This window comes from Podarcis pityusensis (assembly GCF_964106645.2).
Source record: "Podarcis pityusensis genome assembly, chromosome: 8".
Classification (NCBI taxonomy): Eukaryota; Metazoa; Chordata; class Lepidosauria; order Squamata; family Lacertidae; genus Podarcis; species Podarcis pityusensis.
The window spans coordinates 4,884,468-4,911,452 of record NC_138033.1 but is presented as its reverse complement, the minus strand read 5'-3'; the positions used below and the strand labels follow the sequence as shown (position 1 = coordinate 4,911,452).

Below are 26,985 nucleotides of genomic sequence, written 5' to 3'. Positions count from 1 at the left end.
CCCAGCCAGCTAATTTAAGCCTTTGCTTTACAAAACACCTTTCTGTTGTTTCGGGCATACTGTATTTTAGGCAATGTTGTTATGATATTTGAGGTGCCAACGGACAGGAGAAATAAGGGGGGGGGGGACAGTAGAATCGTAGGATCCCCTGGTGGGAAGAGGAGCAGGATCATGCAAGAGGTCAGAGCTGGGGGGATGCTCAAAATCCAGACGCAGTTCTAGGTGAACAGTGGTAGAGAGAAGAGAACCGGTGAGTGTGGAGGACTCCCTGGTCCTGAATGGGGCAACTCTGCCCCTGAAGGACCAGGTGCGCAGCCTGGGAGTCATTCTGGACTCACAGCTGTCCATGGAGGCGCAGGTCCATTCTGTGTCCAGGGCGGCTGTCTACCAGCTCCATCTGGTACGCAGGATGAGACACTCCCTGCCCGCGGACTGTCTGGCCAGAGTGGTGCATGCTCTGGTTATCTTCTGCTTGGACTACTGCAATGCGCTCTACGTGGGGCTACCTTTGAAGGTGACCCGGAAACTACAGCTAATCCAGAATGCGGCAGCTAGACTGGGGACTGGGAACGGCCACCGAGACCACATAACACCGGTCTTGAAAGACCTACATTGGCTCCCAGTACGTTTCCGAGCACAATTCAAAGTGTTGGTGCTGACCTTGAAAGCCCTAAACGGCCTCAAAGGCCCAGTATACCTGAAGGAGGGTCTCCACCCCCATCGTTCTACCCGGACACTGAGGTCCAGCTCCGAGGGCCTTCTGCCGGTTCCCTCATTGCGAGAAGCAAAGCTACAGGGAACCAGGCAGAGGGCCTTCTTGGTAGTGGCACCCGCCCTGTGGAACACCCTCCCACTAGATGTCCAAGAGAACAACAACTACCAGACTTTTAGAAGACATTTGAAGGCAGCCCTGTTTAGGGAAGCTTTTAATGTTTAATAGATTATTGTATTTTAATGTTCTGTTGGAAGCCGCCCAGAGTGGCTGGGGAAACCCAGCCATATAGGCGGGGTATAAATAAATAAATAAATAAATAAATAAATAAATATTAATAATATTATTACAACGAAGACTTGGGGTGGTACATGGTGTGATAGTGGAGTAAATGTTTTGCATGCAAAAAGCTTCTGGGTCAGTGCTCTCCCTGCTCATGCAGGAGGATCTCCAGTGAAACAGGACTAGGGTTTATCTTTTCTCTCTCCAACTCAGAGTTGCTAGCCAGAAAGGGCAGCCAAGGCTGGGGTCAAAGGGTGGCCGGGTCTGGCGGTTTTTTGTGCTCACAAGGTCTGCTTTTGTTTGGCATTTTCTAAGCAAATGGGGTGGAAGTCGAACGGAACAAAGGGATCTAAAAATGTAGGAATTATCATCATTTGGCTAGACCCCAATGCGTCCCAGAGTCGAGAGATGTAGTTTCTTCCATTTAGATAGGTCTTTTTTAATTCTCCGCAAGAGAGGAGTGCAATTTCAGGAATGTCATTGTGTCAACCCACTGAAATAAAAAATTTAAGGTGTGTATATATATAATGTTCATAAATGTACCAACCAAGCACATACATAGATGTGTGGACCACATGTCTGGAGCAGCACAGGATGGTTTCTCTGCAAGGAGGGAGGAGGTGGGGGAGCCTCCCCATTGTCTTTTCCTTCACAAATCCTGCCTTAAGGGTATGTCTGTGTATGAATAGGGTGAGCCTGTGACCTGGCTCAGGAACTAAGTATTTATCATTACAAAAGACTCGCCAGGCTCCCCAGGGTATCCAATCAAGTAAGCATTATCAAGTAACCTGCCAGACAGGAGGTAAGCAATGCACTCAGATTTCTGTTGTAGACTGCGCTTTCTGTTATGTAGGTATGATGTTTCTGGGGATGGTCTTGGACTCCAAGGCGAGCAATTTAAAATGTAAGGGCAGACACACCTTGGTTCTGGGTCCTCCTCCTTCTCCTGCGTGTGAGGGGAGCACCCTGTTGCAACAGTTCAATAAAGATCAGGCTTATGAGCTGCTTTGCTTCTCAATATTCTCTGGTTGGCCTCTGTTATTTTCCCTGACCGATGGAGAACCTGCAAAGGACTCGTATTAGGGCTCTTGTGTCCCCCATAAAGGAATAAGGGCAGATTTACGTTTATTACAGCATGCAGATTTTTTTCTTTCTCTGCTTCCCCATGATCCCTAATAGGTGGGTTAAGATGTAATGAAATTGCTCATGGTTCCAGGGAAAGAGCGAAGAGCAGCCTTGCTCAAGGTCTGCTTTTCTGCTTTTGGCGCAGGGCCTTGGATGAGGCTGGGACAGAGCCCTGACTCCTGGGTTCTGCTCCTGTCGGAATTTGGGAGTGAGAAGGACGCCCAGTTTCTTCTGCTCCTTCCTTTCGCAGGGATCTTAAATAAGAGGAAGAGATGCTCAAGGGGTGTGCTCGAGAGGGCGCCAGGACAAGGACGGAATTGCTGCGCAGAGGAAGATGTTTTCTCCACCAAGCAAGTGTGCAAGAGCCTGTTTCTCAAGCCTCTTCCTGTGTGCGGTTTATGTTGCACTTGGCCGGGCGTCACTGGGGCAAGGAGCAAAATCAGGGAGCGGTGCGGAGAACAGCTCTGCTGCTTCCCCTCCCCTTACAGCAGCTTGCAAGAGCTATCTTGGTCAAACTGGCTCCCTGGTTGTTATGTACTGAGTTGAATAGGATCCAAACTGTAGCAGTCTGATTGGTCCTAGAACAATAGGATCCAAAAGGCAGCAGTCTGATTGGTCCTAGAACAATAGGATTCAGAATGCAGCAGTCTGATTGGTCCTAGAACAATGCAGCAGTATGATTGGTTGGCAGGAACCACCCAATCCTGCTCCAGATAGAAGTGAATCCACAACCTGATTGGCTTACAGTAGAATCCCAGAATTAGCCAATCATGTGCAGCCCATTGTGTAAATAATGTATATAAAGCAGATACTGTGAGGGGACAATTATTCATTCCTCCTCACCACTATGAGCTGAATAAAGAGCATGAAATCACTTTGCGACTCTGAGTATATTTCACTGGCGACGAAGGTGGGATCCCGCTGAGCTGACTGCCACACACAGCACCGCAGCACCGCCAACTGCCGCACCGCTGCCTCGCACCGTGTATCCAGGCTTCAGCTCCGGGGCACAAGGAACTCAGAATGGCAGCCAACAGCAGCTTCTCGCCATTCAACCCAGCATCTGGAGACTGGGAAGCGTACGCCTCCCGTTTCACCTTCCTCCTAGAAGCCAAAGGGGTCACCGACGAAGAAGACGCCAAGAAGAGGGCGATATTCTTCAGCGTCTGCGGAGAGGAGACGTTTGAAATCGCCCGGGCTCTCCTTGCGCCTGAAGACGTCGCTACTGTTCCATACAAAACAATAATGGAACAGCTGAAGGGGCACTTTTCGCCGCAGCCCTCAGTGGTGGCTCGTCGAAATGCCTTCTACGCAAAGCGGCAAGCCCCTGGGGAAACCATAACTGGGTTTGTGACCTCTCTCCGCCAAGCCGCCCGGTTCTGCAACTTCTCAGAGCTGGAGAACATGCTTCGTGACCGCCTCGTCGGTGGCCTGAAGGATGAGAAGCTGCAACGGCGCCTCTACGCTAAGAAGGACCTAACGTTCCAGGTCGCTCTGGAGGAGGCCCTGGCAACAGAAGCTGCCGAGAGGTCGACCCAAGAGGCACGGCCGAGCCTGCCATCCCAACCGAGGGTCCACCATGAAGACCTCACCGACGACTCAGGATCCGACAGGGAGGAGGTGCACCGAGTACAGCAGCGCACTCAAGCAGCGCACAGACCACAGCTGCCTCGACGAGAAGGAGGGAACTGCGCAAGCTGCGGGGAGAGTCACGAGAGGAGGACCTGCCGTTTCCGCAACGCAGAGTGCAGGCAGTGCAGAAAATCGGGACACATCGCCCGGGTGTGTCGGGCTCGGCCCACCCGACACCAGGCATCAGATGACCAATCCAAGAGCCCCAGGTCCCGGGGCCCAACACACCAAGGCAACTCGACGGAGCTCACGGACTTCCAGGTATACCAGTTGCCCCACCCCAACGTAGAGAAAATTTATGTAGAGGTACAGATAGAGGGGGCCCCATGCCGCATGGAGCTTGACACGGGTTCAACTCTATCCATAATCTCGGCAAGGACCTTAAGGAAACTGTGTCCCACTGGGGGTCCCAAACTCAGGCCGGCCCCATTCACCCTCCGGGACTTCCAGAAACGTAAGGTCCCCACAATGGGGGTGGGGACCTTCAGGGTGCAATACCGAGGGCGGACGCGGCAACTGGACTTGCTTGTGGTCAAGGGCCCCTACATTAGCTTACTGGGATTGGCATGGTTTGGACCACTGGGGCTAGCTGTCACCGGGGTGAACCACACTAGCTTACAAGTGGACGTGGACGCCATATGCAAGGAATTTCCAGGGGTTTTCGATGGGAAATTGGGACAGTATACGGGCCCCCCCATTGCGCTACAGCTTGACCCCGCAGTACGACCGGTCAGGCTCAAGGCCCGCCGGGTCCCGTTCGCCTTGAAACCCCGTATAGACGAGGAATTGGACCGACTCGTAGAGCAAGGAGTGCTGGAGCCGGTGCCTAATGCTCCCTGGGAAACCCCAATCGTCACACCCGTCAAGCCTAATGGTTCGGTCCGCATCTGCGCAGACTACAAATGTACCATAAACAAGGCCCTCACGGCCCACGCATACCCAGTGCCAGTGGTCAGCCATGTCCTTGCCACCCTGGCTGGGTCGAAAATTTTTGGCAAGCTGGACTTGGCCCAAGCATATCAACAGCTGCCAGTAGATGAGGCCACAGCAGAGGCACAGACGATTGTGACGCACAGAGGAGCGTTCAGGGTAAAGCGGCTGCAATTCGGTGTCAGCGTGGCACCAGGCATATTCCAGAATATAATGGACTCTCTCCTTAAAGGGATTCCTGGCGTCACCCCCTTCTTCGATGATGTGTTGATTGCCGGCCCCACACCAGAGGAGTTTGAGGACCGCCTCCGCACCGTTCTGCACCATTTCCAGACGGCGGGTCTCAAGGTGAAGCGGGAAAAATGTCTACTAGGAGTGCCTCAGGTGGACTTTCTGGGATTTATGGTGGACGCAGAAGGGGTCCACCCGACTGGGGACAAGGTACGGGCCATTTGTGATGCCCCAGCGCCCAAGAGCAAGACTGAACTTCAGGCCTTCTTGGGACTATTGAACTTTTACCATTCCTTCCTTCCCCACAAGGCGGCGGTAGCGGAGCCCCTACACAGACTCCTGGACAAGCGGGCCCCTTGGGTGTGGGGCCAGCGCCAGGAGGCCGCATTCCAGGCAGTCAAGGACTTGCTTGTCTCAAACTCGGTCTTGGCACACTTCGACGAGAGGCTGCCGGTGGTGCTAGCATGCGACGCCTCACCCTATGGCATTGGAGCTGTCCTGGGGCACCAACTCCCGGATGGAAGAGAGGTACCGGTGGCGTACTTTTCCCAGACACTCAACACAACCGAGCGGAACTACTCGCAAATCGACAAGGAGGGTCTGGCAATCGTAAAGGGAGTAAAAAAATTCCATGATTTCTTGTACGGGCGGCCCTTCACCGTGGTGACTGACCACAAGCCGTTGCTTGGCTTGTTTGCCCCCGAAAAGCAGACCCCCCAAGTGCTGTCTCCTCGCGTCCTCAGGTGGTCTATTTTCCTTGCCAGCTACCAGTATGCACTGATTCACCGACCTGGGAAGGCGATGGGCCATGCGGACGCCCTCAGCAGGCTACCACTACCGGAAACAGGCCCTGACCCAGCACCTGCACAAGAGGTTATGAGCCTGGAGCTGCTTCCCGACCGCCCCATTCAGGCACAAGAAGTTGCACACCATTCCAAGAAAGATAGGGTCATCTCCCGGGTCCTGGACTGGGTGTGGAGGGGATGGCCCAGCAGCAGCCCCGGGCCAGAATTCGCCGGCTACACAACCCGCAAACATGAACTGTCGGCCCACAAGGGGTGCCTGTTATGGGGAAGCAGAGTCGTTGTTCCCCAGCCCCTCTGCAAAAGGGTCCTCACAGCCCTACACGAGACACATCCAGGGGTAGTAAGAATGAAGGCCCTTGCCAGGAGTTATGTGTGGTGGCCGGGGATCGATGGAGAGATAGAGGCCTGGGTCAAACACTGCCAGGCCTGCCAAGAATCCCGCCCAGATCCCCCAAGGGCCCCAGTCCAGTCCTGGGAGTCCGCCCGAGCACCATGGTCACGCCTGCATGTGGATTTCGCTGGCCCCTTTCAGGGGAAAACATTCTTCATAGTGGTGGACTCCTACACCAAATGGCTGGAAGTCGCACTGGTACCGTCCACTTCCACGTCCGCAGCCATCCGGGTACTACGCAGGCTGTTTGCAACCCACGGGCTCCCTGACACTCTCGTCTCAGACAACGGGACTGCATTTACGTCAGGAGAATTCCAAACCTTCACAGCGCAGAACGCCATCCGCCACATCCGTTCGGCGCCGTTCCACCCTGCCACCAATGGCCAAGCAGAACGCATGGTGCGGACCACCAAGGACACCCTTCGCCGCATGACGCAAGGGGACTGGGAGTACCGCCTTGCCACATTCCTTCTAGCACAGCACAGCACCCCCAGCTCAACGACTGGCCGGAGCCCCGCTGAACTACTAATGGGTCGGCGCCTTGCAATCAGATTGGACCGCCTTCACCCCGATAGAGCTCAGGATGAGGTAGTGGTGGGGGAAGGCAGGAACCCCCGGACCTTCGAGGCCCAGGACCCAGTGTACGCAAAGAATTTTGGGGCAGGCCCAGCATGGGTACCCGCCACAATCACCAGGGTCACTGGCCCCGTGTCGTACGAGGTGCTAACGGATGGGGGGCAATGCTGGCGCCGCCACTGCGACCAGATACGGCGACGATTCCCGGGAGAAAACCAGGAGGAGGACAGGTCAGAGGAGTCCCAAGGGAACAGCGGGGCAGTGAGGCCCATAGAGCAGGAGGGGCCAGCAGGAGAGGCAGAATCAGTAAATACAGAGAGGACCCGTGAGGCCGAAAGGACACCGGAACCAGAACCACGACTGAGCGAGCCGGTTGCACCAGACCAAACAGCTGCATCACAGCCAGCATCCTTGGAACACGAGCCAGAACCCGGAGCCCGGACCAGGGAACACCCCAGGCCACAACGCACACGTAGGCCGCCGGCATACCTTGAGGACTATGAATGCGACCTCCCGGGCAGGACTGGAACTTAGAGGGGAGGGGTGTTATGTACTGAGTTGAATAGGATCCAAACTGTAGCAGTCTGATTGGTCCTAGAACAATAGGATCCAAAAGGCAGCAGTCTGATTGGTCCTAGAACAATAGGATTCAGAATGCAGCAGTCTGATTGGTCCTAGAACAATGCAGCAGTATGATTGGTTGGCAGGAACCACCCAATCCTGCTCCAGATAGAAGTGAATCCACAACCTGATTGGCTTACAGTAGAATCCCAGAATTAGCCAATCATGTGCAGCCCATTGTGTAAATAATGTATATAAAGCAGATACTGTGAGGGGACAATTATTCATTCCTCCTCACCACTATGAGCTGAATAAAGAGCATGAAATCACTTTGCGACTCTGAGTATATTTCACTGGTTTTATTTGCTTTTAATTTTTTTAAGACCCTTGTTAACGGAAAAATCCGAGGGCTCCCTTGGACAAAAGCAAAGACACCAACCAGGATAACTTGGAGCAAAATAGCAGCCTGTAGGTTTGGCCTTTATTGGATACTGTCGTGACAGGACTCCCGCCAGCAACAAGATGAAGCAAAATGGAAGCCCCGAACAAAAGAAGACCCCAACTTTTATTAGTTACTAATCCCCCAAACTACACCCCTAAAACTACATCACAACTAAATCACAAAAAGGAGGGGTTGAGGGAGGAGTTGTGGAGGTAACCTGAGTATCTTGTCACCTGGCTGGTTCCTCCTTTCCCCCTCCCCATGAGTACTTTCCAGGTGACAAAGGGGAGTTGGCAGTTTCCTGCCCCCAGAGTGAAGAGCTGATCATTGTCCTTTGTTCCAGTCCGTGTTGAATCCACTCCCATATGCAAGTTCTTTGTGATCTTGATGGTCTTCTGTCTAGGACCATCAGGGTTGGCATAGCAACTGGGCAGGGCTCCTGTGTATGTGCTGGTATGCTCAAGGGATTATGACTGGCCTGTATCAAACCTTCCCCATTTTGTAGTCTATCCTTCATGGAGTAAAATAAAAGTGGAACGGTGCAGTTCCAATGTATGGTTGATTTTCTATGAATTTATAACAGAAGCATATGTTGTGTGTGAGTGTGTATGTCGTGTTTGTACTAACTGAATGATGGGGGGGGGAGGTTTCCTGCAACAGACGCAAACCTAAGAAGAGCATCTGCTGGATCAGGCCTCTGGTATAGCATCCTGTTCTCACAGTGGCCGACAAGATGCCTCAAAGCATACATTAGCCAGTATTGGGGACAATGGCGACTTTCTTGAAATCTGGTGCCCTTTCATTGCATTTTCAATCATAGAATTGTTAATGGAGAAATCTGAGGGCTCCCTTGGACAAAAAAAACAAGGACACCAGCCAGGAATACCAGAGCAAAACAGCAGCCAGTAGGCTTGGTCTTTATTGAAGACTGTCGCAACAGGACTCCCACCTGCCACCAGGTGGAACAAGATGGAAGCCCCGAACAAAAGAGAACCCAAACTATTATTAGCTGCTAATCCCCATGTTACACCCCCCCAACTACATCACTCATACATCACGGTTACATCATGAAAGGGGAGGTCTGGTGGCAATAATCTGAGCATCCTGGACCCTGTCCCATGGTTCACCTTGCCCTTCACCAAACACCTATCAAGTGTAGCAAAAGAGATATTTACATTTCCCTGTTTCCCAGTCAAGTCAATCACACCCTTTGGTCTTCATCTGGGTTTGTTATTTCTGGAATGGCTACCTGTCTGGCACTCAGGTATCAGGATGCCAGGAATTATCACTCAGGCAGAGGGGCTGCTGAGTACCTGAGCTCACAGGTCTATATGAATTTCTGAAGTTTTCCCAGTGAGCCAGTACAGAGATACATTTATCAGTGAATTCTTAAATTTGGTATTGTGCAGCAGAGGCCCTTTGAATAGATAGGAAGAAACTGTGATGAAGTGTTTTGTGGGGACAAATCACAAGTGATTGTGCTGATTTTGGTAATGGGCTGCATGTGCATGATATCTGCTGGAGGGACAACCCCCCCCCCAACCTATACATAAATTCCTGCAACAGAACATCTGCCACTTGGCATGGTGTATTTCCTTGATTTTCTCCCCTGGAGGGACAGGGTGGGAATGAGGGGAGGGGCGTTTCCTGGAATTTGCAGACTTCATCAAAAACCAGCGGAAACAATTTCTTTAAAGAAAGAGTACCCCTGAGCATGTACAGAATGCCCGAGTACGTTTGACCTGGACCGGGAAGACTTGGGTTCAAAGGTGGACAGCACTCATCCTGATGACCAGGGAGCCAGTCACTCCTAAGTTTTCCAGAAGCCATAAATGGCGAGGGCCGCATTCTGCCCCAGAGTGACTCACTCTGCCCTGGGGGGGTTATGTCACTCATCCTCTGGAGTCGTGTGCCGGATGGATGTCTCCTGCCTCCGTCATCCTCCTGAATGTGTCAGCAAATGCCACAACGCTGAGAAAAAGGCTCTCTTTTGTCATTGCAAGACAAATCGCCCCAGCGGAGAGTTGAGTAACCCACACATGCCAGCCAGTTTCCTCCCATGAAGTTCTTTTTAAAGTTCAGAGATTTGAACTATGAACTTTTAGAGAACAACCAGCTTCCAAATTTGCCTTTTCTCCCCACAAGACGCATCGAGTCATCAAACGATGCATACATTAAAAAAAATAAAAAATAGCAATAATTAGGTCACCATCGTCTCTTCCATGCCGTATTTTGGTCATTTCAGAGTTTGATTTGATTCCAAGGTTGCTTTTCACTCACATGAATCTCAAAGAGGCTGACAGACAATAAATAACAATAACCTAGTAAAATATAATAGGACATCACAAATACAGCATAAATCAATTAACCAGCCATCAATGAAACAATTACTGTTGCACACCACCCTGTGATATTCTGATAAAGGGCAGTACTGTATATAAATTGAATTAACAACAATCTATAAAATGCTATTAACAAAACAGCAATTAAAAAATAAGCTGAACATCAAAATTACAGCAGGAGTCTAATTATTATTTGATTAGCAAATCAATACGGCATTTATGATTTATAAAACAAATGTGACAACACCAACAAAACAGCAAGTAACAAAATAAGCTAAGCGCTGTTAAGTTCAGGCTGCAAAGCTAAGAGCCTCACGATGCTTGCAAGGGGGCCATGACCTTTTGTGGCTCAGACTGAGCTGCGATTCCTGCATTGCAGGGGGTTGGACTAGATGACCCTCAGGGTCCCTTCAAACTCTAGAAGCCCATGAGACCTTGTGGCGCCAGGTATCTCTTGATGTGCTGGGCTCTTGCCCACAAAGATGGCAGTGGCGGCAAGTGGTTCCGATGAGACACAAAGCAACTTAAAATAATTATTTTAAAATGTGACAGGGTTGTGTTTGTGGGTGATTCGTGTTTTGGGTACCATGCTGTGTTATTTCTCTTTAAAATTCCCAATAAATCAAATGGCGCATAACAGAACAATATAAGGACAGCAAATGGCTGCTTTCATTTCACATTTGCCTGCGCAGGTTGGAGAGGCGATTGTCGTGACCAAAGGAGCTTTCCTAAGTTTCTGAGAATCCCAATTGGGGAGAGTTCCTTGTGGTCGGATCCTGCTTGTGGGCTTTCCCCCCGGGATGTCTGGCTGGCCACTGTGAGTATAGGATGCTGCACTGGATGGACCACTGGCCTGATCCACCAGCCAGGATCTTATGGAGCCTCTTATGGTGCCAGAGGCACTCTATTTCGCTTCCTATGTTTTTAGGCCATTAGGCCATGGCAAGAACAAGATGCTGGAAATGTATATTGTTGTTGTTGTTTATTTAGTCATGTCCGACTCTTCGTGACCTCCTGGACCAGAGCACGCCAGGCACTCCTGTCTTCCACTGCCTCCCGCAGTTTGGTCAAACTCAAGCTGGTAGCTTCGAGAACAATGTCCAACCATCTCGTCCTCTGTCGTCCCCTTCTCCTTGTGCCCTCCATCTTTCCCAACATCAGGGTCTTTTCCAGGGAGTCTTCTCTTCTCATGAGGTAGCCAAAGTCTTGGAGCCTCAGCTTCAGGATTTGTCCTTCCAGTGAGCACTCAGGGCTGATTTCCTTCAGAATGGATAGGTTTGATCTTCTTGCAGTCCATGGGCCTCTCCAGAGTCTCCTCCAGCACCAGAATTCAAAAGCATCCATTCTTCGGCGATCAGCCTTCTTTATGGTCCAGCTCTCACTTCCATACATCACTACTGGGAAAACCAGAGCTTTAACTATACAGGCCTTTGTTGGCAAGGAGATGTCTCTGCTTTTTAAGATGCTGTCTAGGTTTGCCATCGCTTTTCTCCCAAGAAGCAGGCGTCTTTTAATTACGTGGCTGCTGTCACCATCTGCAGTGATCATGGAGCCCAAGAAAGTAAAATCTCTCACTGCCTCCATTTCTTCCCCTTCTATTTGCCAGGAGGTGATGGGCCCAGTGGCCATGATCTTAGTTTTTTTGACAGGCTCTCCTTACGTCCTGATGAAGCCTCCGGGCCAGGCGCAGTCTATCTGCCTCCCTGGGTTCTTGGGGGCATTTGGCTACTGCGTGACCGGGAGGCTGGCCCTGATCCTTGTGCCCCGATGCAGCCCCTCCGCCGCCGGGGAGGGCGCTTGGGCCAGCCGCCTGTCCCTCGTCCCCCCCACCTACTGTGGCTCCCGGCCTTCCCCGCAGGGTTGTTGTTGCGAGGGTAGGCTCGGGGCGGGCGGCGAGAGCAAGCGAGGCCGCCGTCGGGGCTCCTCCCGCGGGGCGCGCCCAGGGCGGCGGCTCCACCTCCCGGGGCGGAGCGCAGGCGGCGGAGCCAGCCGGGCAGCTCGGGCGCAGCAGCCCCGCGGCCGGAGGGACGGAGCGCGCGATGCGCCTCGACGTGGGAACCGCCGCTGCCACGGCACCCCCGACGCCCTCGGCGCCTGCCGGGCCGGCCGCGCCCCCCTGTCCCGGTCCCAGCAGCAGCGGAGGAACCGGCGGGTCCGGAGATGTCCAGGTGAGGCTTCCCCTCCTCGCTCCGGGGTCATCCTGCCGGGCAAGGGTCCCCATCTTGCGGGCTTCCTGGGGAGCCGGCCCCGGGAGGGCGGTCCGGTCCTAAGCCAATGCGCCTGGCTTGGTCCGGAGGGCTCCGGTCCGATTTCCAGAATTGTGGTTTTGAGTTGGGATTACCTGCGTGGCAGCGGGTAGGGCTAGATGGACTCTCGGGGTCCCGAACAACTCCATAGGTCTGTGATTCTCCCCTTATTACAGAGGGGACTCCGCGTGCGCTTGAAAGACCCAGCGGAGCTTTTCTTTCTTTCTTTCTTTCTTTCTTTCTTTCTTTCTTTCTTTCTTTCTTTCCTTCCTTCCTTCCTTTCTTTCTTTCTTTCTTTCTTTCTTTCTTTCTTTCTTTCTTTCTTTCTTTCCTTCCTTCCTTCCTTCCTTCCTTCCTTCCTTCCTTCCTTCCTTCCTTCCTTCCTTCCTTCCTTCCCCTCCATTCATTTCTGCGCGTTTTTCAAACGGGGAAAGAGGCAAACTATCTAAAAATGGGAGAGATCCGCATGGGCACCAGAATCCAGAAGCTGGTCTCTTGAGCTTTCTTTCTTAAATTGCCGTGGCGAACTTGCTTCCCCTTGAAATCGGTTGGGATTACTTTCGAGTAAGCACGTTCTAGGGATGCGTTAAGTGAACACTTGCCCTTGCTGTAGTTGTATTTTTGAGATATGGAAGGTGGAGATTGGGCTGCTCTGGCTTATAGGACCCTTGTGGGTTACCGAGATAACGCAAAGCACTTTGAACTCTTGCAACAAGCCGCAGCCTTCAGCGTTGTCCCATTTGCCCCCCCCCCCCCCGCAATCCTGTATGGGGATCCAGGGGGCTGGACAAGGGTCAGAGAGACCCACATGTAAATCCTCCTTCAGCTGGGACGCTGGTCTTTGGCCAGGGCCTCTCTCTGCAAGCTTGACCTACCTCAGAGGGTTGTCCTAAGGTTGAAACAGAGTGAGTGTTGAGAATCAGGTACACGCTGGCTGTACATGGAGTAAATGATAGATAGATGCGTGTCTACATGGTGGCAAGTCCACTGATTCTAAAGGGGCTAGCTCTGGCGGTAGTATAAGGTAAAGGTAAAGGGATCCCTGACCATTAGGTCCAATTGCGGATGACTCTGGAGTTGCGGCGCTCATCTCGCTCTATAGGCCAAGGGAGCCGGTGTTTGTCCTCAGACAGCTTCCGGGTCATGTGGCCAGCATGACTAAGCCGCTTCTGGCGAACCAGAGCAGCGCACGGAAATGCCATTTACCTTCCCGCTGGAGCGGTACCTATTTATCTACTTGCACTTTGACGTGCTTTCGAACTGCTAGGTGGGCAGGAGCTGGGACCGAGCAACGGGAGCTCACCCCATGGCGGGGAATCGAACCGCTGACCTTCTGATCGGCAAGTCCTAAGCTCTGTGGTTTAAACCACAGCACCATCTGCGTCTTACAGCCCTATAGTAATAATAAGAATTTATTATTTATACCCCGGCCACCTGTATGGTTTGGTTAGCGAGTGAGTGTCCTGGAAAACCACCATCTACAACAGGGGTCGGCAAACTAAGGCCCCTGGGCTGGATCAGGCCCACCTGGGTAGGCAAGCGCTGGGGCTGGGGAGTGAGGAGGAGGCCTCTTCTTCCAGCCCTCCCTCGCCTCTTCTTCCAGCCCCCCCCCCCATTGCTGCTTTTCCAGCCCTCCACAAGGTCTGAGGGATTGTGGACCAGCCTGCTGCTAAATTTTTTTGCCAACCCCTGCTCTACAAAGTGGGCCAGGATGAGACCCGGCAGCCCTTTTGCTAACCCTGCATTGCCGAGGGTGGACTAGATGACTCGTGGGGTCCCTTCCAACTCTATGGTGCTATGAATCCCATGGAGGAGAGGTCTCTCAATGGCCCCTAGCCAGGGTGGCTCTGCCTTTCCTGCGCAGTCGGAGGCAGTAAATGTTTCTAAATCCCAGTTCCTAGAAGCCCCAGGAGGAGGGGAGAGTGTTGCTCTTGGCTCGGATCCTGCCTGCGGGTTTCCCATAATGGGCATCTGGTTGGCCCCCATGAGACAGGAGGCAGGACTAGATGGGCCCCCTTGGGCCTGATCCAGCTGCAGCCTCTTCTGACATAGTCTACACACAGACACATGCATTCAAACCGGAGTTTCGGTTTGCTTTGCATGCTGCAAAAGGGAAGGGAAAATTACACCGGTAGGCAAATGTTTGCAATTGCCGCTGGCTCACCTGAAAAATGTTCCCGTTGCCCCAGCGCATGGTGGGAGGTGGAGCAGAGGAGAGGAAGCGGCATTATACTCAACTCAGGCTGCTGGCGCGTCTAGCTAAATGTTGTTGTTGTTGTTTAGTCGTATCCGACTCTTCGTGACTCCCTGGACCAGAGCACGCCAGGCACTCCTGTCTTCCACTGCCTCTTGCAGTTTGGTCAAACTCATGCTGGTAGCTTCCAGAACACTGTCCCACCATTTCGTCCTCTGTCCTCCCCTTCTCCTTGTGCCCTCCATCTTTCCCAACATCAGGGTCTTTTCCAGGGAGTCTTCTCTTCTCCTGAGGCGGCCAAAGTCTTGGAGCCTCAGCTTCAGGATCTGTCCTTCCAGGGAGCACTCAGGGCTGATTTCCTTCAGAATGGAGAGGTTCGATCTTCTTGCAGTCCATGGGACTCTCAAGAGTCTCCTCCAGCACCAGAATTCAAAAGCATCCATTCTTCGGCAATTATGGTCCAGCTCTCACTTCCATACATCACTACTGGGAAAACCACAGCTTTAACTATACGGACCTTTGTTGGCAAGGTGATGTCTCTGCTTTTTAAGATGCTGTCTAGGTTTGCCATTGCTTTTCTCCCAAGAAGCAGGCGTCTTTTAATTTCGTGACTGTCTAGCTAAATATGGTCAGCTAAATATGGTCAGCACTGACCGCCAGCAACAAAAGTTTGCCAGGGTTTCTGGCTGGGGACATTCTTGCCAGGCTTACCAGGAGCTGCCAAGGATTGAACCTGTGTCCTTTTTCTTCTTGCTGCTCTGGCCAGCCTGCTGCTCAAGGCTGCTCACCCCCCCCATGGAAACCCATGAAATATGTCCTCACCCCACTTGTGGGCTTTTCTCGCTCAGGCGCAAGGGCTCACAATGCACTGCCAAAGGCCTCCGCTTGGCCCCCTGGGCCTTGTATGGGGTGGGGGCGGGCCCTGCCAGCTGAAGCTGTGCTCTGGGGCACCCCCCATATGCGCACTTGTAAAGTAAAGGTAAAGGGACCCCTGACCATTAGGTCCAGTCGTGCCCGACTCTGGGGTTGCGGCGCTCATCTCGCTCTACTGGCCGAGGGAGCCGGCGTGCAGCTTCCGGGTCATGTGGCCAGCATGACTAAGCCACTTCTGGCGAACCAGAGCAGTGCATGGAAACGCCGTTTACCTTCCTGCCAGAGTGGTACCTATTTATCTACTTGCACTTTGACGTGCTTTCAAACTGCTAGGTTGGCAGAAGCAGGGATCGAGTAACGGGAGCTCACCCCGTCACGGGGATTCGAACCGCCAACCTTCTGATCGGCAAGTCCTAGGCTCTGTGTGGTTTAACCCACAGCGCTACCTGCGTCCCATACATACTTGTAGGATGGGGCAAATGAGCCTTCCCACTGGTCAGATCCTGCCTGCTTCATAGAAATATGAATGGTTGGCTTCTCAGTGGCAAGGATTCCTGAAGCTTACTATATTTATCTGTTGCATTTATTATATCCCACCAGTTTCGGCCAGGAGCTCAAAGTGGCATACACCGTTCTTCCCCCCCCCCATTTAATCCTTTCCTGTGAGGTGGGTTAGGCTGAGAGGCAGGGACTGGCCCCCACGCTCGACCAGTGAGCTTGGGGGCTGAGTGGGTGGATTCAAACCCACACCTTTCTCAAGTCACAGTCCAGCACTCTAACCACTACACCAGCTGGCTGTTTCATCCTAAAAAAGCAACCTTGTGGCTACATCAACATCCTGTGGGGTAGCTTGGTGGGAGAGCATCTCTTTAGCATGCAATGGGGCGATTTTCACAGACCCCTATAGTTGGAAGGGACCCCGAGGGTCATCTAGTCCAACCCCGTGTAACTCAGGAATCTTTTGCCCGATGTGGGGCTCGAACCCACAACCCAGAGATGAAGAGCCTCATGCTCTACTGACTGAGCCATATGATTAACAACAACAGTAATAATAATAATAAATTTGCATACCACCCTATTCCCACAGGTCACAGGGCGGTTCACAGGATAAAACCACAATATAAAAACACAAAATAATCAAAACACAACATAATCAAAGCAAAACACAACATAATCAAAACAAAAACAAGCCAGTAACCCTGAGGGTTCAATCCTCGCTGGCTTCCTCTCCAGGAAGAACTGAGGGAGATTCTTGCCTGAAAAGCAGCCAGCCGAAAAGATGCTGTGCTGGCGTTTGTGTGTTATCACAAAGGGCCTTCCAGCAAAAAAACACCTTGTCCTCCGTCCTTTGCAGGTAAGTTGGAGCTGACAGAGAGTCATGTGATGGATAGTGTGAAGCTCTTGGTCTGGAAAGTTGGGGGAAATGTAATTAACCAAATCTAATTATAACCCAGGAGGCGGCCAAATGAGGAGCAAGCCTTTCCCTTTGGCCTTATCTCGTATTATCTCCAATTCATAATTTGTTCCCTTGACCCAGTTAGCGTCTGACATGCAAAGTGATTTTTGTCAACCTGAGATCTGAACGCCAAAGCAAAAAACAACAACAACACCCCCAGCCCTTTATTTTCTGAATCCTGGACCTTTTGCTGCTGCTTGGCAATTTACAGTCACACTTTCCTGTTTTTTTAACATATGCTTTTCGTAACAAAGGTCTTGGGGAGAGAGGGAAACTTGACTCTTAACCTTATATATTTTTCCTCCTGTGAAGCGAAAGCGCTTTTGGGTGAGGCAAATCAAGAGGGTTTCCCCCGGCCCTGGCTGGAGTTCGAGGAAAGTATTGGTGTCTTTTTTAAAACAACAACAACAACTAGTTGACAACATTGAAACTTTTTTTAAAAAGACTGAACCGTGAAGTCTTGCACCTTTTCTCTCTCCCCAAAACATTTCCACATTAGCTGGCAGCTCTTGCCCCGGGTACAAAGCAAAATGTTTCCCTTCCTGATGACGCTTTTTGAACTTTAGCACTTGCAGAATGAGTGTGCATGAGTGTGTTTTTGTGTGTGGTACGGTATTTTACAGCAGCAGACTAGGGACTTTCTCATTTAGGGGAGAGGGAGAGACTGGCCTCAGAGAGCATGGCTTCTCAAAGGATTGTTCAAAAACCTAGCTGGGATTTTGTGAATTTTTGAGAACTGCTCAGTTGACCACAGATCTCTGCTACCATAACAGAATGGGACCTGCATTGCCGGGGTTGGACTAGATGACCTTTGGGTACCTTCCACCTCTGCACTTCTGCGATTCTATGGGTTGCTGTCTTGCACAGGCCAAAGATCTCTTGGTTTCTCCTCCTTTTCGTAACGTAAAATCTAAAGATGCAGAGAAACAAAAGGGGAAACATCAACAAAGTCACAAATGACAGAGGGTATATTTTCCAAATACAGTGGTACCTCGGGTTACATATGCTTCAGGTTACACACTCCGCTAACCTAGAAATAGTGCTTCAGGTTAAGAACTTTGCTTCAGGATAAGAACAGAAATCGGGCTCCGGCGGCGCAGCAGCAGCAGGAGCCCCCATTAACTAAAGTGGTGCTTCAGGTTAAGAACAGTTTCAGGTTAAGAACGGTCCTCCGGAACGAATTAAGTACTTAACCCGAGGTACCACTGTAGGCAGAGAAAAGTAAAAGCAGGAAAACAGATTCCAAAATTTCGTGATTGGGGGGGGGAGAGGATATTGTATATATGAATCTGACACATCATAAATGAAATCCCACCGACCGTTGTAGAAACGTCCTGGTTCTTCCTTAGAAACACACAGTTTTTGGGTTCTTTCCTCTACAATAGCCGGAGTCTGCATCTTCCTCTCTTGCAATGAGAGATTTCAAGGTCTGCAGTGTCTTCCATTTCTGGGCCAAAGAAGTTCTTGCGGTGGGCAGCCTCCCTGGCGGAAGCTCCTTAGACGAAGTTACTGATCACCCTAGAGGCTTGACTGGCTTAGGGTTAACACTTGTTAACGTTCCTGGCAGTGCCTCTGAGAATGTGCAGAGTCCATTTCCGCACAACCGCGAAACCGCCACATGCGGGGAGCAGGGATAACGGGCCGGGCTTCTGGGTCACAATGTGGCCTCAGCGCCTCTTTCTGTGAGCAGCATCCGGGTGGAATTGTTCGCTCTGCAAAGGAGGTGTTCACTTCCTGCTGCACAAATAATTCCCATTTCCCAAGGCAGCACCAACCTGCCGGTGATTCACTCACGCTTCTCTCAGAGGCACCGAAACCAGGCCTGGCAGGGCTGGATGCGGCCTGGAACTCGGAGATGCCAGCGGGCTGACTCACCCTGCAAGAGATGGCTCACCCGGGACTGGAGATACCTGTTTTCCCAAGAAGGTTGCTGCCTTCTTCCTGGCTCTGATGCTGCCCTTTTGTGGCTTGTTAGGGCAGGAGCTGCGGGGAATCAAGGGGGATTTTCTGCTTACGCTCATTCCCAGACTGGGCATTGCGTGGATCTGGGTCTCCCGAGACTGGCGGATCCAGTCCAGGAGCGCCTTTCAATTGCGCATTTAAGCGTGGAAAGGATTGCATTGTTTTGTTCTTGTTTCTTCCTGTGATGGTGATGTTGCTTGGGGCATGAATACTACTATTATTACGATTATAGCGATTTATAATTCAACCCTTTTCCTGCAACAGGGACTCAAGGCAGCTTGCGCAAAACTAGAAACAACACGGTTAAAATGCATAAAGCTAAATGCATAAAGTGGACGCGGGTGGCGCTGTGGGTTAAACCACAGAGCGTAGGACTTGCCGATCAGAAGGTTGGAGGTTCGAATCCCCGCGACGGGGTGAGCTCCCGTTGCTCCTGCCAACCTAGCAGTTCGAAAGCACGTCAAATTGCAAGTAGATAAATAGGTACCGCTCCGGCGGGAAGGTAAACGGCGTTTCCGTGCGCTGCTCTGGTTCGCCAGAAGCAGCTTAGTCCTGCTGGCCACATGACCCGGAAGCTGTACGCCGGCTCCCTCAGCCAGTAAAGCGAGATGAGCGCCACAACCCCAGAGTCGTCCGCGACTGGACCTGGTGGTCAGGAGTCGCTTTACCTTTAAATGCATAAAGACAGGTTTCATTCATTTGTTTCGTGAAACCTCCACGTCGCTTGATTGTAAAAACAGGCAAACCTCAAAGCGGTTTACAAAAAGAGAAAACAGTAAAATCAAGAAAAACATACGATGCTTTACAACGTGCAGAAAATCAAATTAGAAAATAGAGAAAAGGCAATCATTAAAAGGTAAGGAGACACTCATAAAGTTAAAGCAATATAAGAAACAAATCTATTAAAATATAGCAAATAAAGCACCACAGCTTGTTAAAAGCCCTTTTCTCAAAAAGCTGTCAGTTCCTGGAGGCCTGTCGGAATAAAACTGTCCTCATGGTTCATGGCTAGAGGCCGCTGACTTGGTAGGGAGGCCAAAGGATGGAGGTCTGAGTTCAGGTCAAGGTGAACTTTTGGAATTCACAACCACAAAATGCAGCAGCGATGGCAGCTCTTAAAAAACACACACTCCAGAAGCATTTGACAGAATGAGGGCTGTCTTTTTGCAGATTCCTGTGGGTTCAGAGTTTCCTATGCATGAAAATGAGACTTCAAAGGCCCAAAGGGAAGAATTGAGGCAGGCTGAAAGCTTTCGTTTTCCCTCTGCTGACTGTCTTATGAGAATCTGGCGTTCTCTGAGCATGGGCTGGAAATAAACATCTCCTGTTCCATCTGCCCCCAACCTGAGATCTCACTCGTGGCAGCGGCGAAAATATCGGCACGTCTGTGTCATTGGCAGGGCACGTGATTCTGGGAATGAGCTGGCTGTGTGTGATCTGGGGAGATCCATTCACCTCCCCTGCCAGAAAGAGACTGTGATGCTGGAGGCGGGTTGGGGAATCCCTGCGGCCTCCGCTTATATTCAGATCGACATGGCACAGATTAGACAGCCGTGTTTTTCTAAGCTGGCTGGGGCTGATGGGAGTTGTGGTCCAAAATGTCTGGAGGGCACCAGCTTGGCTGGAGCAGATATGCAAAATGGTTGTTGTTTAGTCGTTTAGTCGTGTCCGCCTCTTTGTGCCCCCCTGGACCAGAGCACGCCAGGCACTCCTGTCTTCCACTGCCTCCCGCAGTTTGGTCAAACTCATGTTGGTAGCTTTGAGAACACTGTCCAACCATCTCATCCTCTGTCGTCCCCTTCTCCTTGTGCCCTCCATCTTTCCTATGCAATATTTTTCTTTACAGCATTGGACTTTCCTTTTGCTTCCAGGCATATCCGCACCTGAGCGACCTTTTGGCTTTGGCCCAGCCGCTTCATCAGCTCTGAATCTACTTGTACTTGTCCTCCGCTCTTCCTCAGTAGCATGTTGGACGCCTTCCGACCTGAGGGGCTCATCTTCCAGCGTCATAACTTTTATATGCCTGTTGTCTTTGTCCATGGAGTTTTCTTGGCAGGGATACTGGAGTGGCTTGCCGGTTCCTGCTCCAATTCAAAACACAGTGTGCATTACAAAGGCGGGCGGGGGAATCCCTGAATTCAAGAACTAAAGTATTTACCGTCTCAAAAGAATGGCCAAACTGGCCAGGCAATGCAATCAGTGACCATTATCAGGTGTCAAGGCACACGCCCAAATTTCCATTACAGACGGCCTCTTTCTGTGATGTATGTATGCATGATGCTTTCTGGTGGTCTTTGGCTAAGGAGCTGGGCAGTTTCAAAAGTCTTCTTGCACGCCTTTGCTCTGGATCCTCGCCTCTAGGAACTCGGTTGCAACAGGAAAACAAACACCTTCCTCGCATTCACTGGATCATGCCCCCACTCAGTTTTCTCTGATAACGAACTTAGGAAGACACCGAATCCCTTCATGGAGAGTTGGGCTGCAAAAGCCAACTCCAAATTTTGCTATAACAGCCAGAGCCATCTTTCCCATAGGGCTTAGTGGTGCGTTGCGCCAGGGCGCAGGCCTCTCGGGGGGTCCCCAGCAAGTGGCTTCCCGGACCATCCATGGGCCAGATTCGGCCTTAGGTTACCTACCCCTGCTCTAAACGAAGGAGAAGCCCACTCCCTGCCGCTCTGTCACTAGTGGGGCAGGAGTTGGAAACTGATGAACCTGTCAAGGCCTTACGCAGACATTGAGCTCAGTATTCCCCGCACAGGCGGGCTTTCCCAGATTTCAGATGGGGGATGTTTCCTGATCTACCTGACTGTGTTAACAGAAAAATCCGAGGGCTCCCTTGGACAAAAAAACAAAAGACACCAACCAGGATTACTTGGAGCAAAACAGCAGCCTGTAGGCTTGGCCTTTATTGATCTGTTGCAACAGGGTGCTCCCCTCACCTGCAGGAGAGAGGAGGGACCTAGAAAAATGGTGTGCAAGGCCTTATAAAGACTTTTGAAATTGCCACCCTGTAGATCAAGACCATGCCCAGCAACATCATACATACATCACAGAAGGGGAGTAACCCAAGACCACCCCTCAGATACATCGCACCTACATCACAGAAAAGGCGGTCTAAAACAGAAATTTTAATATTGTTTTTCTCCTGTTGTTGTTTATCTCCTGCCTGGCAGGTTACTTGATTGGATTTCCTAGGTAGCCTGGTCAGTCTTTTGTAATGATAAATACTTACCGGTAGTTCCTGGGCCATGTCACAGGCTCACACCCTATTCAAACACAGACATACCCTTAAGACAGGATTTGTGAAGGAAAAGACAATGGGGAGGCTTGTCCATTTTGACCTTGCAGAGAAAAGATTTGCTCAGTTTAGGAGTCAAAATGGTTCCAGGTCGGTCTTCCTGTGCTGATCTAGGCACGTGCTTGGTTGGTACACTTATGAACATTACCATATATCTAAGACCATAAAATTCCTATCACAACTGCATCTAGGGCTTCCTGCAGGAAAACAGATGTTCTGCCACTGAGCTGTGGTCCTTCCCAAGGTACCACCGATGGATGATCTGGTTTGGGGGCCTGTGAGAGAGAAGAGGAGGGTTTGTGGGAGAGACCCAGAGGGCTCGATGACTGTCTCCAGCGTCGGCCCTCAGGGGGACTGGGATGGGCATGGAAATTGCAGGGGGCCGTGGGCGGATTAAGCGTTGGCATGAATTAAGACCTGCGAGCGGGATCTCTTAGGTTGCTGAGATGACTTTCAAGATCCTGGGATTCCCCCCTCAGGTGTGGATGTGTGCTACTGAAGCTAAAAATAGATCTTTCTGCCAGGTTGAGAGCTCCCAGGCTGCTTCCTGCTTTGAAAATGAAAGAAAGGAGTGTAGAATGGGCTCTCGTGGTGACTTCAGCGTGAGTTGTGCTTGCCTCCAGCCAGTGACTTGAGAATTAATGTGATTCAGTTTGACAACCTGGTTTCTCTCTACCAACCCCCCCCTCCCCCGGGGCTCTGCCTCGTTTTGCAACAAAATCTGCTCCTTGCAAAAAAGATTAGCGGCCACTAGGAGCTACAGATCGCAGGACAATTTGGGGGAAGCTGTGGCAGCTTAAATGCTAGGTAAAGGGACCCCTGACTGTTAGGTCCAGTCGTGGCCGACTCTGGCGTTGCAGCGCTCATCTTGCTTTATTGGCCGAGGGAGCCGGCGTACAGCTTCCAGGTCATGTGGCCAGCATGACTAAGCCGCTTCTGGCGAACCAGAACAGCGCACGGAAATGCCGTTTACCTTCCCGCCGGAGCGGTACCTATTTATCTACTTGCACTTTGACGTGCTTTCGAACTGCTAGGTTGGCAGGAGCAGGGACCGAGCAACGGGAGCTCACCCCGGTGCGGGGATTCAAACCGCCGACCATCTGATCGGCAAGTCCTAGGCTCTGTGGTTTAACCCACAGCGCCACCCGCGTCCCTACATAAAGTGCTATGAGGATGCTTTAAATGCCTGGTGCAGGCGGTTTCTCTGCCCCATTCCCAACTCTTGTGTTCTGCGACTTCTAACATGTGACTGTAAGAAGGGCCTGTGCTGGGTCAGGCCAAAGGGGACACCATATAGCCCGGAAACCTGTTTGCACAGTGGCTGATCTAGCATCCCGTTGTGGGAAGCCTGCAAACAGGATCTGAGCACAAGAGCTCTCTCTGCTCCAGCTGGGGAGCTAGTGACTTTGGGTAGCCCTCTCCTCCTCCAAGAATGCATCCCATCCTCTTTTAAAGCCTGGTGGTCCTCACTGCCTCCAGTGGGAGGGAGTTCCACATTCTAACTCTGCACTGCGTGAAGAAGTCCTTTCATTTTATCTGTCCCAAATCTTCCCCGCATTCAGCTTCATGAGAGAGGAAGGAAAACCTTTCTCCATCTGCTTTCTATTGTTCTGCCTTTTACCTGCATTTTCTTCAAAGCGTCTGCCACCGTCCTTTCCTAGGGAAGTTGCATCCTTCCCTTCATCCTTTTGGTTGCACTTTTCTGAACCTTTGCCAGCTCTGCAAGATCCAGTCAACTGCAGCCAACCAGCGAAACTCCCATTGTTCCAGGCGCATTTTGCGACAGGGAATTTCATTAATGCGAGCAGTTTCTGAGCTCTGGGTGCAGTTTTGAGCCTAAGATTTCAGATTAAAGCTGCCACGAAGGAAAGGAGACCTTTTTCTGCCTCCCCACTTCCAGCCACTCTCTGAAGACTGGAGAAGAGACTCTCTTAAGAATATTAGGGGGGTGGGCAGGGGAAGGACTAGACCATGTGAAAAATGAAAAGATTTTAGCTGCAGTTTGTTCATTTTCAGCTTTGTATTCTTCTTATAAAAAAGCACACCTGGACAGTCCGTTGTTGCGCCCATAACCTTGGTTTAAGGTGCCATTTGAGCAAGTTGCATCTTGGCTTGGCGTCTGGGAAAACCTGCTCCCTGCTTCCCGGCCTTTTCCCACCTGGCCTCTGAAGGCCCTGACTGACTCCAGTTGCAAAAGCTGAGGTTGCTGAACGGACTATTGCCACTGCTGTTATTGATATCCATGTTTGGTCTCTTTATTTTCGATCTTCTCAGGATTTATGTGGATTTCCCCCCAATTGGGTTGTGTACTTTTTGGATGTTCATATTATTTCCAACCGCTTTTGTCATGTTTGTGACGACGTCTCCTAGAATCCTAGAGTTGGAAGGGACTCCTAGAATCCTAGGGACGCGGGTGGCGCTGTGGGTTAAACCTCAGAGCCTAGGACTTGCCGATCAGAAGGTCGGCGGTTCGAATCCCCGCGACGGGGTGAGCCTTCGAAAGCACGTCAAAGTGCAAGTAGATAAATAGGTACCGCTCCGGCTGGAAGGTAAACGGCGCTTCCGTGTGCTGCTCTGGTTCGCCAGAAGCGGCTTAGTCCTGCTGGCCACATGACCCAGAAGCTGTACGCCGGCTTCCTCGGCCAATAAAGCGAGATGAGCGCCACAACCCGAGTCATCTGCAACAGGACCTAATGGACAGAGGTCCCTTTACCTTTACCTAGAATCTTAGAATTAATGTAGAGTTGGAAAGGACCCTGGGACCCTGCGAGTCTTCTAGTCCAACCCCCGCGATGCAGGGATCTCAACCTGACCATCCCAAAATTGTCAATTTTTTTCTATGTTGCAAGCTGCCAGTTGAGCATGGCTTTAGCTTTGGAAAGGTGGCACACAAACCGGGTGCATTGCGAGCCAAGTGGAGTGTGTGCATAGCGGTCAACGTTTCCCTTTTTTAAGGGAAATTCCCTTATTCCGAATAGGATTCCTCGCAAGAAAAGGGAAAAGTTGACAGCTATGATGTGTGTGTGTTTGGGTTCAGCTCTGCCCCGGCCTCCCCTTTGCTCCCATCCTGCGCAGCTTCCTTTGCGCAGCCGCTGCCTCCTTGCGTACAGGACGCGCGCGCAACGTCTCGCGCGCGCTCTCTCTGCTTTTGCTGTCATGGAAAAATCGGCCGCAAGATTCCCCCGTTGCCAGGCAACGCGATGGGATCAGCATCATCAGCACCAAATGCCCCGCCCTGCGCGGGAGGGGGCGGGGCGAGCAGGAGGCGGGAAGGGGGCGGGGTTGAGCTGGATCGGAGAGCATAAAAGGGCCCCGCGCGCAGCCCGGCCGCAGAGGACTATGCGGACGCTCCCTCTGGCGCACGAGCTGCGCGCACGTCTGGATGCGGCCGCGGGCCTCGCGGGGGCTATGAGAAAGCTGGACCGGAGCGCCTGCAGGGTGAGGCTTTTGCTCTGCAATTTTGGGGTTCAGGGAGGGTGGGGGTTGGAAAGCAAGGAGCTGCGTGCGGTGGAGCGCGCTCTGCACGTGCCCAGGGGGTAGCCTTTTAAATGCGCGTGGGTTTTTGTGTTGGAAAGCGCCTTGGGGTCTTCGGAGGGAGGCGGAATATCGTGTTTGCAAGCGGTTTCCACCAAGTTGCAGCCGCGCTTAGAGGCTCAGCTGTGCTGATGGCGGGGTCGCTCCGTCCCAGCGAAGTCTTAACTCAGAGGAACGCGCAGGATTTTACTGGGGCCGGTTTAAGTGCCAGGGATCTGGTTGGAGTCCGTCGTGCCGGTGCAGTTGGAGGAGTCTACTCGGAGTAGGGCTCAGCGCCGTGGCTCCGGCCAGGCAGGATCCTGGTTGCAAGTCTTCAGGGAGGGGTGGAGCATTCAAGCACCCCCTCCCGCCCCAATGTGAAGTGCAAGCGAAGAGTTTGGCCGGGGAGGGCGTAAAAAAAGTGTTATGTGTCTCCCCCACCCCCTCGACTCTCAGTGGTTCTCATTGGGGTCAGTCTCTCTAACCTACCTGAGGATAAAGTTGTTGTTGTTGTTAGTTAGATTTATATACATCGTAAGATCTCAGGGCGGCTCACAGAATAAAAATGGAGAGTGCCACTTTGAGCTCCTTGAAGAAAAGGTGGAATAAAAATGTAAGGAGATTTTAGTGCTGTGAATCTGTCGGCAGAACTTCTGCCGCCTCTGTTGTCCATCCTTTAATAGTCACTGATGTTTTGGGGTGAGCCAAAATGTTGGCTGGGGGGGACGACTGATCTTCCTACTGGAGCACGAACCTAGCAGGCCTCTGAACCTGAGTGCCAGGGATCTACCTTCCTGGCATGCCTCGGTTTCCCCCGTGAGAAATGCATTGCTGACGTTTCCTCCACTGTAGGGGGCTGGACTAGATGTCCCTTGAGGTCCCTTCCCACTCTGCAGTTGTGGGATTCTGTGGGGTGGGTGGGAGGGAGGGAACAGGCTCTCCTCTCATCGCTGACTGTTTACAAAAGGCAGGTGGAAAACCTGGCATCAGCCGCTCAGGGCGCTGTGCCCGCAGGCCCGTGTCAACCAACCCAACCTGTCAGGGCAGGTGGAACGGCTGAGGTTTCTGCTGTTGCCATTTCCCATGAAGATCTCTCCCATGCTTTTCCCCCCATCCTGCCTGGGGGGCAGTTGGAAGCAGATCTTGGAAAGACAGAGGGCAAAAGGGCAGTCTGGGCATGGAACAGGTTTGGGGGGAGTGGCGAGGGTGGCAGGCTGTGGCTGCCTCGCTCGCCTACCAAAGCTCACTTTTGCAAGAAGGTCCAAAGGCTTTGAACCCCAGCCAGATGGGCTGGGTATCAATAATAAAATTACTATCCTCATCATCATATTAACCTGGAAGCTGGAATCTTTTCCCCAAGTCCCAGTTGCGTGGGTTCCGACTAGATCCTTGGTGACAAAAGAGAAAGCACTC

The 26,985-nt window shown here is 51.7% G+C and overlaps 1 protein-coding gene and 1 long non-coding RNA gene across 2 annotated transcripts in view; both read left to right on the top strand.

The window, feature by feature from the left end:
* Positions 1-7,814: 7,814 nt before the first annotated feature.
* Positions 7,815-26,985, top strand: part of LOC308484635 — a 34,635-nt gene continuing 15,464 nt past the window's right edge. Inside the window, exon 1 of the long non-coding RNA XR_013990063.1 lies at positions 7,815-7,909. This is a non-coding gene — a long non-coding RNA (uncharacterized lncRNA). The remainder of the gene's footprint in view (positions 7,910-26,985) is intronic.
* Positions 12,070-26,985, top strand: part of ITPKC (inositol-trisphosphate 3-kinase C) — a gene marked incomplete at its 5' end in the record, with an annotated part of 28,610 nt that continues 13,694 nt past the window's right edge. Inside the window, one exon of the mRNA XM_081019223.1 lies at positions 12,070-12,198. Within this exon, the coding sequence (XP_080875349.1) occupies positions 12,070-12,198 (129 nt within the window). The remainder of the gene's footprint in view (positions 12,199-26,985) is intronic.